General features: G+C 43.4%; 1 protein-coding gene across 3 annotated transcripts in view; it reads right to left on the bottom strand.

Annotated features, from left to right (window-relative positions):
- SUSD6 (sushi domain containing 6) overlaps positions 1–16,818 on the bottom strand; it is an 80,895-nt gene that overhangs the window by 39,345 nt on the left and 24,732 nt on the right. For all 3 annotated transcript variants that reach the window (XM_061463251.1, XM_061463250.1, XM_061463252.1), the window contains one exon: positions 3,513–3,700. In XM_061463251.1, coding sequence (XP_061319235.1) covers positions 3,513–3,633 — 121 coding nt within the window. In that variant the 5' untranslated portion in view covers positions 3,634–3,700. Of the gene's footprint in view, positions 1–3,512; positions 3,701–16,818 lie in introns of those variants that run through there.

Raw genomic sequence — 16,818 nt, forward strand, 5'->3', positions numbered from 1 at the left:
CCGAGAGCTTGGGAATAACCTTAAGGGCTAGAGAACGGAGGAAGACAGCAAGAAAGAAATAACGGAGAAGCATTATCTGTAGAAAAGTAATATGGGTGTTATTGCTCCTCTCCAACATGTCAAAAATTCCCCACCTCTATCCACTACGCATCCTGGCTCTTTCATGAGGGTACATCCCAAATGAACCCTCAAAAGAAAACAGAAGACACAATGAAGATCTAAGCATCAGTATTTTAGGTCCCTGCTTTCCAAGCCTCTTTGCCTCCATATTCCTTCATTACTTCCCCCAACTAATCCTGGAGAACTTCCCAGATGGGGGAAGAAAAGGCAAAACAGCAATAAAGGCTCGAAATACATTTCTGAACAGCACTGAAGTTTTCATATATCCTCCTCTTCTGACACAGCCTTATTGCTTGCCCATCACCAAATGCTGCACTTGTTTTGTGTTAAAATATGTGCAGCAGTTATTTTTGGATTCATGAATATCTTCCTGTGAATAAGGAGCAGTTTCTCCAAATTCTACAGCGTTTAGTGACTAAGCAACTTATCATACTCATCTCATGGCACTCCAGGATATCTGGATAGATTGCTTGAGACAACACACTGAAGATTTTTCTTTAAATCCATGCATAAATAAAAATCAATTTATTACCAGAGGACAGACCAGATGCTTGCTGACTGGAAATGAGTCTGCCCTCTGCATTAAACACGTGGCAAAGAGAACACATTCCTGTGCGCAAAATGAATATATCTAAGCCTCCTGGAACTCAAGCAATACAATTTCTAAACAGCAAAATTATTGCAATACAATATACATCATATGGCTTTAAACATATGAATCACAAGCTCTGCTTTCTCACTGAAAGCTGAGCCAGCCATTGTCTCCATCTTGTCTGTCTTTTTATGAGAACATTCTTCAGCTTTTGTAGCAACCATGAGCGTGTCACGCTAGCCCTTTATTCAAGATAAGCATTACCACCAAGAGATTTAATACAATCCGTTGGTTCATGTTAACGTTGCTTTGCTCTGCCTGCTCTGAAAGCGTTTGCTCTGTAAAGTAATGAAGCGAAGATGGTGGGGGACAAAGATGAGGGAAAGATGATTTTCCAAGTGCCTCACTAGTGTTCTTTGTTTCTCCATCTGGCTCTCTCCTCCGTGGCTGACTTGCTCATTAGTGTTACTCATGGCTGGCGTGCTGCTGCAGGTGCAGCTCTCCGGGCCCATGACACATTGCTGAGCACCCCCATCCCTCCCAGCAACTAGCTTGATACCTCCCACTCTCACAAAACCTGTGCATAGAAGCTCTCCCCAGCAAGACATTCCCTAGGATGTTTTCCCCCTTCATGACTTGCCCTCTGCTATGATCTTAGGCTTCCCTTCACATGCACTCACTTTCTCAATTCCCCTTCAGGAAATGGTTCATGCCCAGCCACTATAATCCTATTTAGCTGATGATCTGCCTTGATCAGTTTTCCACAGCTGGTTTCAGGTCCTGAAGCAAAAGTAACACAGAAAGGGAAACAATGCAGAAAAGAGTCTTCTGACATGCTTAACTAGTGCTTTTGTTAATGTGACCTGATGCCTCAAAAAATGATACTAAGAAGGCTTGCCAGTCTTGTGGCTGCCTTTCCCCATGCAGCAGCCCCATGCAGCACAAGGCATTTGCATACTGATTACAGACTCAATTGAATGTGCTGCAGAATGTAATAGGCATTTCAGATAGGGATGGTGCACTCCAGCCCCAGGCTGGAAGGCATATCTGACAGACATATCTGAAATGAGGCAGTGACGTTATCACCAATAACAGCAAGACCGGAAAAAAACAAGGACAGACCAGATCCAAAAGGACCTTGTCCCACTCTGACTACGTGTTCTTGACAGTTACAATCATAGAATAGTTAGGGTTGGAAAGGACCTTAAGATCATCTAGTTCCAACCCCCCTGCCATGAGCAGGGACACCTCACACTAAACCGTATCGCCCAAGGCTACATCCAACTTGGTCTTGAACACTGCCAGGGATGGAGCATTCACAACTTCCCTGGGCAACTCATTCCAGTGCCTGCCCACCCTTACAGTAAAGAACTTCTTCCTTACATCCAATCTAAACTTCCCCTGTTTAAGTTTGAACCCGTTACCCCTTGTCTTGTCACTACAGTCCCTAATGAAGAGTCCCTCCCCAGCACCCTTATAGGCCCCCTTCAGATACTGGAAGGCTGCTATGAGGTCTCCACACAGCCTTCTCTTCTCCAGAGTTTGTCACTCTCTTGTGTGTACTCCCCACCTCTCAGTACCTACGAAGCCAAAATCAGGCCAGAAAGATGTACAAGTCTGGGATATCAATTTCAGCAGCCTCTCCCTTCCAACTTGAAGGGCCAGAAATACTAAAAGGAGATCAGCTCCTCCTCCTGCTTTCAGCACCAGCAGACTTTTCCATGTAGGATAACCTTGGCTTTGAGTACATGCGGCAACTAGCATTTATTCTGCTCTACCACGAAGAGGCCAATTCAAGCGTCACTGGTGCTGAGGAGTGTTGGTCATGGGACATTTTCAGGTGCCATGATAAGTCAAATAAATAAGACTTTTTAGAGTATGTCAAGAACTCAAGTTTCTTTTCAAAGGCAAGCTAATGTTCTGCATTGCAACAGATGCTGAAGTCAAACACACACGCCTTTTCAGAACTAACCTCCTCAAAGTTCTGTGCAAGAGCACACAAAGTTATTTCTTCCACCCCATGCCACTTATGATTAGGCACCTCTTTACAGACAAAAGCTACATCAAGGTTGGTCTGAGAGAAAACACATTTCAGGGTATACTGGGTAAATAAGCATGTACTTTACATCATGAGCCACCTTGTGAGCATCCAGTATACTTTTTTCTTCCTTTCATTTCTAAAAGGCAGATCCCCTCATCTCTGCTGACATTTACATATCATCCCATCATGCTGCTATTTACATTATTCACAACACTTGCCCATTAAATAAATATCAAAAAGTTAGAAAGGGGAGAGGGGAAAAGCTGAAGCTGCAAAAGAGGATCTAACAGAGGGGTGCAGTTAGCAGGTGCTGAGGTGTCAGAAGATAGCACACAAGGGAACACTGAACAGATTAATCAGCTCTGGAAAGAGCTGAAGACAGTCAGTGCTTTCAAAATTATTTCACATGAACAGTTGCTACAGGGCATACAGGTAAGATTGTCTACATGAAAATCTCACTCAGCTAAAATGTGGTCCTTGCTCTTGAGATGGTCCAAGTGCTCCCAACTGCAGTGAAATGACAAAAGTGGAGGGGAAAAAAATTACAGAGTAAAGGAAAACCACTTATTTACTAATATATAAAATTTTCAGTTCAAACACGGCCATCTGCTTAACAAGCAGCAATGGAATTTTTCCTGCGAGTACCAAAAGATGGGTATAAATGCATTAACCATCACCAGCTTCCCCATAAAAATATAAGGCCACCTCCATACTTCTGTATCTCCTCCTCCCTGCAGTGTTTCCAAAGGTTTCACTTACCTGTGGCCTGTGCTTCCAAGATAAAGGTACCAAAGATAACTAGCAGAAGACATAACCCATGTCTAGTCAAGGCAAGAGACGATCCTGTGTTGCTCTTTGGTGCTACCATTCCATGGCACATCTTTTACCCACCAAAGTCTCTTTTTTGAAAATTCCTGAAAGATCTGGTTGATCAGGAGCACCTCAGTCTACAAAAACAAAGACAAGAAACAGTAAGTGTTGAGCCAAACACCTACAACATCTGGGGAGGGGAAGGAAAAGGGAAATTCAGAAACAAACAAGAGCAACCTTTTGCATATTCTGTCATTTAGGAATCTACCAAGTATTCACAGTTCCCAAGCTAACAGGAGCAGAAAAGGCAATCTTACACATAGGAAATACTAAAACTTGTTGCATTCTAGAGAGATCATTACTTTTCACTCGCCCTCTAATATTTCAGGTGTGAAGACTGCCTAGCTTACAATTAATTTTAGCTTTTCCTTTCAAGACAACCCCAGAGGATATAGCATCTGGAGAATTTACTTCAAAATAACTTCAAGAGTGACAGCCTTCCTACATCCCACCACCTTTCAGAAGGTCTCCAAGATGCAGCAGGCTGTACTAGACAGCTAGGATATATAAATCAAATGCTTCTTCAGCCACCTGGAGAGGCACAGCAATCCTGACAGCCAGGAAGCAGGCAGGCAAACACATGCTTATGAGGAGGAATGTAAACCAGCTCCCAAACCTCAGGTATATAATGTTCTGATGGTACAGAGCATAGCAATTAAAACTGCAGGATGTGATACTGCTCATACCTGAGGACTGAGGGATACAGTCACAGCCTATCAGGCACTGTCACAACAAAACTAGACTTGTACACACACACAAAGCACAGCTGGGAAATCAAGAAAGCACAAAGTTGAACTCCAACCCTTAATGAAGGGAAAAGACTCAGCAGAACACATGTCCTAAAAGTTAGTACGGTTTTAGTCTGCAAGACCTCCAATGGTAATTTTGGACCTGAATCAGTAACTGCCATGTGTAACTCCAGTGCTCACAAATGAAAGTTGACATTAAAAATCTGTGTGTACTGGTTTTGCAAAGAAGGAAGGAGAAAAGTGAGATAAAAACAACTGGGTGAGTGATTGGAGTAAAAAATAAAAATAAAAATCCCCCCCTTACCCCCCAAAAAACAACCCTCCCACAAAAAAAAAAAAACAAAAAACAACCCCCTCCCAAAAATAAAATTCAAAACAGACCCACCCCCAAAACCACATGGTGACACATTTCAACACTTCTATTACGCTATTCCTTACACAAAGATCTAAAGCTCTCAGGGGACAAAACCAAAACAAAACAAACCAACAACGCAGAAAATAATGGATTTTTTACGCTTGACCAAGGGAATACTTTTAATTGAGGGAAATCCCATTCAGATACAGCTTCTTCACTTAAATGTATATTCATATTGTAAATTTGGGTTTTGGGGTGGTTTTGTTTTCAGCCAGCTTTCCCACAGAAATGCAGAACTGCTGGATACCTCCAAACGTATTTGAGCAGTGCAGAGGGGGATATTATACTCTTTCCTAACTGCGAGAACAGATTGGAGACCTGCACTAATACTCCTACTACTAGGTAAAGCTGTATGACTTACACATCCTTAAGTACTTCTGAGATGAACTCAACACACCAGCAATGACGAGAGAAACACACAACTCAAAACAGCTACAACTCACATTTCCAATTACTCAGGGGAAAGAAAGAAGCTGCATTATGGGAGCGAATATGCAATTTGTCATTAAACCTGGAAGTCATGCTAGTGACAAGAGGGTTTCCTTAGATCCGTGTCACTGCTGTGCACATATTCACTTCACAAAAGGGCTTTCAAGTCAATTAGTCTCTACCGAAGAAGGATTCTTTGTCTGCGTACACCCCTGCCTTGAAATATCATTTCAAGATGACATTTAAACTGCCATGTGGCAAGTCTGTAGCTGACGCTACAATAAACTCTGTCTGCTCCTTTTGTTTCTTGCTTCATTTGGAGGGGGAAGGGAAGAAGTGAAGCTATCCCACTACGCCTGTAGCACATCTTATAGATTTATCATACCTTCCACAGACAAGGAGCCAAGGCTTTGTTCACCAAACTCTTACCATGCAGAAAGGGGTGAGAATGCTGCCACTCACCTGCTAGAATTCCTTCAGCAATAATTAGACCACGAAAAAAAAAAAAAAGTCCTTTGTAAAGAAAGCCAAGTCTGTACATCTGCCCTCTCCTCTCAAAGTCAGATCTCCCACATGGATTTAAAGTTCATATTCAATGGAAAGAGGCCAGCATCTAACCTATACTCCAGGCCAACAGCTGGCTGCTTTCTTCTTAAGAGCCTGCTGCTCTACACAGAATTACAGCTCTGACAAAGCAATACACCATCTTCAACAAATGGCCCTTCTGATTAGATCAAGACAGGTCTGTCTTCCCCATTTTAATTTAATTAAGCCTCATTAGTATAACAAACTTCCGCAAGTCTCACCAAGGTATCTTTTAAAGGTGGCCTTCCCTGCCCTTGCTGGGTGACACAGCACCAGGCAGGAAGGTATAGAAGAGGGCATGCAATCATCACAGAATTTGCTGAGCTGCCTGAGGTGTGATACCTTGCCCCAGAGGTGTTTTCCTCTCCCAAAGGTTGCACCTGGAAACCAACAGTCCAGTTCTGGTCTCTGGACAACAAGTTAGAGATACCTAAACCAATAATATTTTCGGAGGGGAGGGGATATCAACTATTGCTTGTCCTCAGTTCACTAATAGATTGCTCCAAAGCATAGCACTGTTTCTTGCCTGTCTTCTAAAGTCAGGCACAGTTTCTCATCTCTTTCCAGCTACCAAGTCACTCAAGTCCCATGTTATCAGGTGTTTTTCAGAGGCCAGGGCTGCCCCATAACGAATGCTGTAAATTGCTGTTGTTATGCCTACACTAACATCCCACTAAGCTGAGTTCAATGTGGGATGTGAAGGAGACACAAAGACAGCAAAACCATTCAGGGAAAGACAGCATCGATAACCCTCTCAGAATTGTTAGGGTACAATGGGCACAGGTATCACCTGCGAGGTGAGGATCCTCCCTCAGGCTTCAGCCAAGTTACAAAACTTGTTCCCAGCCCTGACTTTTCTGTAGCAAAATTAGAAGATAAAAGAGATTCTGGCTAGATAAGAAGGTATTCTTTCTTCCCAAAGGGGAGTTGGTGGTTGGGAAGTTATTTAGACAGACATTCAGTTCTCTGAAAGCCGACTCTTGTTTTAGCACATTCCTTATACCTACAGCTCAGGGGGAAGCAGCTTTCGTAACAACTCCTCAGGCCTCCACCTCCAAAAGTTAACTGGAGTGCATTGCAGAACACACACATTTGTCAGAGATATACTCTCAGGGAGACAGCTTACCAATTCACAGGTTCATGTGAATCAAAAGTGACTCCCCCTGTTTACACACAGCATTAAGGAATGAGCTGGCTTCTTTAATGGGTCCTAGAAACAAGGAGGCAGAAGCCAGCAGTAGCATGAGCATATGGAGTGAGGACATTTCAGATCCATTTTCACATGCCACAGCCTAGGCTGAAAGGTTATGGGAGGATTAAGTTTAAATAGAGATGTTTTCAAAGATAATATTTATTATAGCCAGTAGTTCCCACAAACATAGCAAGTGGGTGAGAGGATATTCTTCTCTGTTAACAGTACATATGTCAACAGGGGTTGGTTTTTTTTTGCTTTCTTTTTAATGTGCCCTTTGAAAGACACCTATAAATACTGATAAGAAAATAAACTGTCCTCTATGGCCACACACCCTCTTAGGGAATGCTATGAACAAAGCAAAGAGGACTTATTCCCCCAGGTTACAGCCATCCCCGACACTCTTGAAGACTTCTCATCAAGGAGCGTTCCCAGCAATACTTCAGCATGAGCTCCCCTCACTGCACATGGCCAGCCCTGCTCGCACCAGTAGTAGTTCACTTCTACATGAGCTTCCACTGAAACCATGCAGACCATACTTCCTACTCACTCTTAAACCACAATCAGCTGTTTCCAAAGACGGTGCATTCACACATGGCAGGACTTTTTCCTAAGCTCTTTGGGGATCTCTGCCCGTTTATTTTCTAGACCTTCAGAAGCTGCCAACTTACATCACTTGATCCAAGTTCCCTTTGAAAGCATCATACATTTTCCAAGGATTATGATTCATTTTCTGATTTTCCCCTGCTTTGTGACAGCAGGACTCCTAGGTCCCCATGGAAAAGTCATCTTTGGAAGATCATATGCTCAAGACATGAAAGAAAACCAGATTTGAGTAGTTCTGGTGCACCAAGGATATGAGATATCAGGGGCGGACAGACAGTCTGAGGCTCTCCAGTTGCTCAAGATGCTTGGCACGGTTATGTCCTGTGTCACCCTTGCAGGAAACCAGGTCTGCAACCTAGATACTTCACAGTTTATTTAGGGAAGTGTTCAAGGTGTTTGGAATGCTTCTGGCTTGCTTCTAAACACCACACTTGACACTTGCCAAAATGATATTCTGGCAATCCTCATGTATATCAGAAGTCTTTGTTTTATCCATATAGTTCCCTCTTCACAGAACAATACTCAGAAATTGTTTGCTTTCTCTTGAACGCACATAGCCAAGATCTTGGCAGCAGGATGAGTGATGGGTGTGCACAGCATTCTTTCTGAAGGTGAAGCACAAGTATTGTTCTTGCCTCATGGTCACACTGCAGGTGGGACCTAATGTGAGCACTGTGGTTCCCCTTCACCCTTCATTGCTGGTTTTGTTTATCCTTATTTTGTCTACTTTCAATAAGCAGTCAAGCTTTAAAACAAGTCATCCTCTTGGCCACTTGATAAGAAAAATTACCGGAAGACCAAGTCTAGGTGCCAGCAAAGGAAAGAAATCCTTAATTCTACTTACTTTGACTAGCTACACCAGTTGCATTGAAAGCTTTTAGAAACAGAATTATATTTTTAACATTTTGGGATAACTTCACAATTCAATTAAACTGCTCAGTTAAACTGGCCACAAAGCTAAAAAAAAAAAAAAAAAAAAACAAACAAAAAAAAAACCACTCCCCCCCCCCAAAAAACAAAAAAAAAAACAAAAACAAAAAAAAAAAAAAAACAAAAAAAAAAAAACAAAACAAAAAACACATTCAAAGTTACCTGCAGGCAGTTTAGAAAAATCTTAATTCATCTGACTTTTTAGCACAGCCAACTCAATTGTCCAGGATAATTGGAAAAGGTGGAAAAGGAAGAGAGGAAATCAGAAAAGCCAAACAACCCATGTAACACTCTGCCCTCTCCCCCAGTAACCAGATGATTTAGAACATCTGTGTTTGGTAGCTTTCTTTCACACTTTCATCTTTGAATTCCAAAGAGGTAGATTTCTGCACAGGCAAAGCATAAAGCAGAGGGCTGAACTGCACATAGCCCCTGCTACAGGAAGGAATCACTAGGGCAGACCGAGCTGCTAATTCTAGAAACTGGAATCAGCACGTACCTTTCTGCAAACCAAGACTCAATTGCAACCAGTGGGACCTGAATTTTTGGGTTTCGTTTCTCATTCCTCAATTGTGCCATAGGGTTTGGCCTGTGACTTTCACATAAATGTCTCGGTTTAGCTTTCACCTCCTCTCTCCCATGAAGGTTTCTAACACCAATGCAATTGCTGGTGATGCAGAAATCCCATTTTCAAGAGGGAACATTAGAGTTTGCTCAGCTAGAAGCTTGGTGGGCAGGCTAAATTCTGAAACACATTTTAACCTCTGATACACAGTATGCGCTTAACTCTCTTCAGCCCTACTAAGACACACTTAAGCTTTAAGCCAGGAAACTGGATTTTTCACTACTGGATAACCAGTCCCTTACAACTGGGAAAGTCATACCAACATTCCTACCCCAAGTGAATAAACCTGCAAGATTCACCAATTTGCATAGCTTATTCCCCAACCTCTTCCTCTCTATCCTTCCTATTAGTCTGAAATTCTGTTCGTATCTAGATCATGCTTTCTCATCACTCCCTTGCTTGCCTCCTTATCCTACTTGATGTTCCCCAAGAAGTCATCCATCTTGAGGTTAGCTGAGCATATTCCGCTGTGGGCTAAAAGCAGGGAGTGCTTCCTTTCTCCATCTGTTTCCCTTCCATGCTAGCAGTCGGGTGCAAGCCTTTGCATACGAGCTGCTTCCCTTCTGCAGCCCAAACAGAAATGCACAGCAGGCTCAAAAGGTATTCACATGACTCCAATGCATGGCAGATTTCCGTGCTATTACAAAAATACTTACAGCAGTGACATAATGTCACCAGTGAATGAAGAGAAACCAATTACTACAAAAATAAGTGCTGGATCTGCTTTAAGGGATTTTTGCTGTTTTTTTTAATTGGTTTGTTTTGTTTTTTTTGAAGCATACCAGCATATATGCAATTTATGGGAGAAAACAGAGACTGGGGGATAGTGAAGAATACATCTCACAGTCTTTCCCAGTTTAGTTGTTGGTTTATTTTGGGGTGGGTTTTTGTTGATTTTGGTGTTCTTTTTCCTTTTCAGAAAGTATTGTTTCAGCATTTTCCCCCTGCCGCACTGCATCAGAAAGGCTAGGTTTCATACTTTCAGCTTTAATCAGTGCAACAGCACATTTACAGAGGACCATATGCACAAAATGTTCCAGAATGCTTTCCAAAAATAATAAGTCCTAAAAAAGGAAAACTCACAGTAAACTGAAATGGCTTCAGGGAAAGAGAATAAAGGAAAGCTGTGCAAAGGCAAAACCTCTTGAAACCACATACAAGCTGGAAATGTTACTTTCATTAAGAACAGGGTTGTTGAAGCAGCACTGGCTTGGTAAGGTCACTTGTATACCCAGGATGCTTTTCTCATTTATGCAGCTGTGTTAAGCTGTTTCAGGGAATCCATCACAAGGCCCATGTACAGTAACGGCTTATTTTATAATCCCCCACTACTAGAATGTGCTTCTCCTCATCCTTACCACTTGTGCTTTCATTTCAACTGATGTGGCTAAGAGCAGCAGTCTGCTATACACACAGCTGCAGTACCACCAGGCAGCACAAGTATTGAGGACACCCATATGGGAAATCTTTCTCCTGTCAAATCCCTCCCTCTATAAACTTCAGTGAACCAGTATAACATCTAAATAAGGAACTACACTAAAAGATAGAGGCAGTCTTACATTTATTCCTAAAGCACAGCTGTGACACACAACTAAAGTTTAGAATGACCAAGTTTCCCAGATATGAAAACATCCACTCACCTGCTTCCAAGGAATGATGACAATTGCTGTGCAGTACTTGCTATATGAATCACAGTTTATAGAGAAAGTTCTCCACAACAGACATGTTGAAATATTGGAACCTTCCAGGCTAACAAATCCTTGATGTTTGGATGACTGTCAGCACAAAGGTCTTTTCAAAGATAAACACACACAGACACACAAAACCTCTGAGAAACAGCACTGCCCCTTAAGTCCTCTGAAAACTTCCATCTTTCACCAGCCTAGCATCACTGACCAAAATGAGAAAGTAAAAAGCACAGTTTCTGTCTTTAAGACTGCTTTTGGGACTTTAACACAGCTGAGAATGACTTAAGGATGGGGGGGGGGGGGAAGCAGACCTTCAAAAGGCCTCAGAACCATGGCTCAGTTTTGTATCTGCTAGCTCACTATTCTTTTTTAGTAGCAGCAAAGTCAGAAGTTTCCTGTTGCTTTTCCTATTTAGGATGCACTATGCTAACACACCAGATGCACATGTATTGCTGCAAACCTCACTGTGGCCAATCACAGTGCCATAGGCATATTTCACTCCGCAGAGCCCAGCCATAGCGCTCTTGCCAGCTTACCACTGAAAAAGGACGCATCAGATTTTGCATCGCCATTCAAACCCCTTGCAACTAAAGCTGCGGGATGGCTAGCACAGGGCCAGCACACAGAGCCGCTCTCCTGTGAGGCCACAGTCAAGGGCAGCTGCAGAAGGTGGGCCACGCAGGCTTCCCAGCTGGGCACCTTCACCAGCAGCAGGCACACCAGCATTCACCTCAATACTCAACCTGAGGCTTTAGGACTCTAGGCAAGGAGTCAACAATTAATCTCAAAAGTCAATACTCAAGGGCTGAGAGAAGGAAATCAAGAGTCCTAACAGCTTCCTTCCTTTTAAATCGCTCTCACAAATACCAGCTCTCAGAGAGCACACATCATTATGCACAAGACCCTCACAGCCTTTTCTCTCTCACTAGCATCCCTCAACAGGCTGTACTTAATTTGATTGTCTAACAAGGGATCAGCTGTAATTATATTTCAATTTGAGCAGCACGAGCTAGCAGTATCAAGCTAGGGAGGCACTCCAAGGACTGCTGCTCATAACATGTCATGAGGGGACATACCCACACACCATGAGGATATGAAGTGCTCAAAGCAGAATGCTCAGGACAAGGTCCCTTTCTAATAGAGTGGCAAACTGACTTCCTGAGACCTACAACCATTTAAAGGTTGTGCAGTAAGGATTTCCACTATTAAGTCTGGGTGAGAGAGAAGCATGCCAGAAAACAGAAAAGTTAAGAGTCCACAGAATAAAACCTGTCATATATAAAACCTGTGCTGCATCTCAATAGAAAGTCAGTTTGAAGCTGCAACTTCTCCCCCACTTAATCCAGTGACATTTAGACTTTACAAAGCTGTTAGTGAAAAAAATACTTTAAACAAACCTATATAGACACTGCTGGAACCAGAACAGCTCAGAGGTGGCCCCCTGGAAGCTCTGACACCCACAGCCTCCCACACCCATCCCACAGCACCCACCCTGCAAGTGTCACAGGGGTTACCATCCCTCACCTCCCTGAGGAAGGGGCTCTGCCTAGCCACTACCAAACAGAAAAACAAAGAAAACATCAAGCAAAGGGCCTTGAGGTAGCCAAGATCCACTGCTTGGTACTAACTGTTCATTCTGCAGCTCTCAACACCATGTTTATATAGCAGCAATGATTCCTCAGACTTTACTGCCCCATAGTCTATTGTGCCCTTTTACATCAGTGCTGCCCCTTCTCAAAGCCATCTGGGGTTGAGCGCCTCCACGACCGGAGCACCTGCAAGCCTGCACTGAAGGAGTTATCCTTCAGCCAAGGGTGACTCCTAGCTCCTGATGACTAGACACCTCCATGCTGCTACTCCCACACCTGCTGGCCAGCTAACCATCCCATCCACAATGCTGATGCAACCTTCAGGAGCTTGTGGAGGGAAACTGGGTCCTTGCACCAGCACAGCTCTGAGGCCAGCTGAAGCAGCAGCTAAGGAGAGGCAAGAAACTCCCACCTCAGCTTTGCTGCAGAAGTCTAGTGTGCGGAAGCAGTCTCTGACTCAAGTAAGCAGCCTGTACAACATGGTGGGCCAAGTAATTGCACAGGCTTCTTGCTCCTAAAACTAGTTCCATTTTCAAACCACATTAAAGTGTGGCAGAAATAATTTACTAAGCATAAAGATGCTCTAGATTTAAACCCTCCCCCTGAATCAGGGCTCCAAGCATCCTGGCTTCCATGCAGATTAAAAGCCAGAAAGCTGGGTGAGAATGCTCCACAATAGCCAAAGGCAACACAGGCCTGCCTAGTTAGAGGAAGTCAAATGAAACTGAAGCTGAATGAGGGGAAAAAGTTGTGCAACGCAGGACAGCAGGAGTCAGCAACTTGCTTTGGCAGCAAATCTTGCAGGTTTTTTTTGCAACAGTGAGAAAGACTATCAAGTGCTGCTGCTCACAGGCAAGAATCACACACATGCCAATGCTAGGTCAGAAGGAGATACACCCAGAAATCAGAGGATACAAGCTATTTAACCTTCTGCCTCACACCTTGACTTTTTCACTAGACCACCCAGGACAGCAAAAGTACAGCTAGGCTTTGTCCAGTCTGCCTCAAAACTCCAAGGAAAACCCTCCCAAAGATCAGATTCCATCCTGATACTTACATGTGCAAAGAGAAATCCTGCAGGCAATGCCTCTTTACCACTGGGACAAGAAGCTACTAGAGAAGAAGCATCCTGCCATGACCTGGGCTGTTGCCTCCCTGAAATCAGCACGTACTGCCTGCTGTGCCTCAGCCAGGCACACTGCTCCCAGGTGCTGCCTTCCTTCTGGCACTAGTCACAGTCCTCCATTCCCTCAATGGGTCAGCTACCAAGCAAGCATCCATGAAACACAAGCAAGAAGAGAGTAGAGAGTCTTCACTGGATTTTTGAATTTTGTTACTTCTCCAGCATGCTATATTCAAATGGCAACAGGCTGGACACATGAGAATACCACACAAGGATACCTCCCATACTGCTGCAGACCCCTCTTCCCCACACAGAGGTGAGAAGTGGAAGATCTTTCCCCATTCCCCTGAAAAAAAAGGCATTTTAGAGCAGGCATATTTAACTCTTTTCTACCTGCAGGGTACGAAGCAACTCTGTCAAGCCACCAGCAGCTAAATGAATAGTACATCCGCTCAGGAAACAGGCTGCTCTGCTTTGCTTGGGGTGTCAATACATCTCCAGGCATCTCCTGTGTGAGAACACTCAAGTCAAACTATTTGACAAGAAAAAAAACAAACATTCCCCAGCCTCATGGGAAAAGCACAGCAACTCCAGCTTCAACTGCCTTTAAAGGAAGACCAATATACACCACCCCACCACCCCCTCCGACATTTCTCAAATAAATATGAAGGTCCTGCCACAGCCAGTAATCCTCAAGCAATTTCCTGTCTCTGGAAACAAGGCTCGCTTAGAGTGAATTGATTAAATAAAGGTTATTAGAATTAGTATAAATATCATCCGTTTCATGTTTTTATCTGTAACATAGTGCTCCAAGCAGCAGCACAAAGATCAGCTACAAGGGTTTAAAGGACAGAGAAATTATTATGCAAACCCACCAAACTGCAAGAGGAAGATTTAAAATTACTTTCAACAGCAGAGGACTTCCATGTTTCTACAATCTATTTTCAAGTGAGTTCCTCCAAGGGAACACAGCCAGTCCCTTTCTTACTGTACTCTTAAGATGAAATTTGTTTTCCCCATTTTGTCAATCTGACATGCAATTTAGTCTTTTGAGAGTCAGCAGTTGTCCTCACCAAAGCTGTTGTTTTACCTTTGCAGTCTAAGACTTTGCAGAAGAACAACAGGCTAAAGCCATTGGCTCCAACTTCAGTGTCACCAATTTCCTTTTCCTCTAAGGCCAATCATTTAAAATAAAAACTATACTGAGACAAGTGTTAGTTCCTACAAATGCTGCACGTGTGTGGAAGGAAACAGACAGCCTGACATCAGTATCCGAAACCTGATTAACAATTCCGTAACATCTCTTTGAACAGAAAATAGGAAGCAACAATAAAATAACAGCACTATAGCAACAGCTTAAGAGAAACAGAGCAACCACTTAAACTAAGGCATGCTTTACAAATAGGAAAACCTGCATCTTTCAGAAAGGTCTAAACAGCAACGGTCTGGCAACTGTCTCATATGTGCAGGTTAACTAACCGAGCTTCTCATTCTTATCCATAAGAAAAGAATACAACGCGCACAGTTTCCAGAAAGGGCCACCAACACAGGAACAGAAACTTTTTTTAAGCTAACTTCACTTCTCTGCATGCAGAGAAACAACCGGTGGGGGGATGGGGACGGAGGAGACAGGACACCAGAAAAAAAACAAACCCAACACAACAAAAAACACAGATGTCTGCTGTAGCGCCACTATAAAGTTCAAGGAAAGATTTCATTGTTAATGTCCTGTACAGCAGCGGCATCCAGAGGACTGTGGTCTGTCATTTGCAACTGTCTCAGCTTCCATCACCCACTTATAAGCTTCCCTCAATGAAAAGGTTAGCCTTCGTCTGCTTATACATACATTCTAGCTCACCTAAAACTGCTTTTCTGGGAGAACTGAACATGACATTTAACAGATGTAAGCAACAGCTGGCTCTGGATAGCAAACTGTCTTCTTTGTCTCCCTTTGCTCTTCAAGATCTACTGTCCTCATGAAGCAGAGTCACTGTTTCAACTGCAAAGGGAAGCTGGGGGTGGACTGACTGAGGGACACAAAGAGAAGCCTGCATTGTGGAAAATAAATAGCTCCATTAAGGCTCCACAGGATGCTGTAAGGCACATTTTGAGGAAACCACCCTCCTTACAGCATACTACAGAGCACAACAGCTATCAAATGCTCTTTCTCCAACAGCCACATCCCCTTTCCTGGCCTCTAGCAGCAGTCCAGCAGCCTCCCACTTCAGCCTCCTCACCAACACCAAATAACAATCCTCACAAGAGTATAGTGTTGGGAAGAACAGCAAAGGCCACTTCACACCACCCTGGAAATCGAAAGAAATCCCAGTGTAACACTATTACTGGCCCTTTCGAAAGGGGTTTGCTGATGAGGACAGAGTCCAACAACTTACTTCCGAGAGACCAAGATGCAGTTTCATCTTCTCTGCCAAGCATGGCCATGCTTTATTTACATCAAAGCCATCGATAGTCTGCACAAGTTCCTTGCAAACAAACCAAATCTGAAGCAGCTAATTACATTCAGGCTACATTTGCTATGAAACAAGTGTAATAGGGCAGAGTTTCAGTCCATCGAGGAAGCATGGCCATTCAGAAATCTTTATTTCTGACCAAAGTTGTTGGTTTTTTTCACAAGACAAACAGCAAGTTCAATTTCTGAACTCTGCATCACATAAGAAATTCCTCTTCTTAAGAGGTGAAGGCCAGCTGGAGGGAGGCTGCTATAGAACTGTTGGGTATGCCCCCAACAGCACCATCATCAAGGGAACACTAAACTATTCCTTGCAAACACTGCTCTTCTCCTTGCAGGTGCAAGCACCTGCAGAGCAGGTGATGGCCTGCAGGGTCAGCAGTTATGAAATGCCCAACCCCAAAGTTTTGCTTGCTTTCTTTCTTAGGGAGATATGCATGACCATTGGACTTCCTAAATGCAAAATCTCCTGATCTGATGAGAACGAAGTAATTCAGCAAAACGAAAGAACCAGCCTCAGGAGGGCTATGTCATTTCAGAGCATGGTAATGCTCAAAACAAACTGCACATTCTTGAGAGCAGGCCATAGAGCTCACCTACAAAGCAATTATCAACAGATCACAATGTTCACCCAGGCTTACGCACAAAACGCAAAAGGTTTGAGACTGGCAAATTAAGACCTATGCTAGTAACGTGAACGATACTGCAACAAAAGATGCGTGATGTACAATGAGACCCTCAGACTTTGCAGAAGCTCCAAAAAAGCTGAGGAGGAGACTGCCTTAGTATTATCA

The sequence above is a fragment of the Pezoporus flaviventris genome, unplaced genomic scaffold (genome assembly GCF_033815535.1).
Source record: "Pezoporus flaviventris isolate CSIRO_AGI_PZ_B2104156 unplaced genomic scaffold, CSIRO_AGI_Pfla_v1 ptg000036l, whole genome shotgun sequence".
Classification (NCBI taxonomy): domain Eukaryota; kingdom Metazoa; phylum Chordata; class Aves; order Psittaciformes; family Psittacidae; genus Pezoporus; species Pezoporus flaviventris.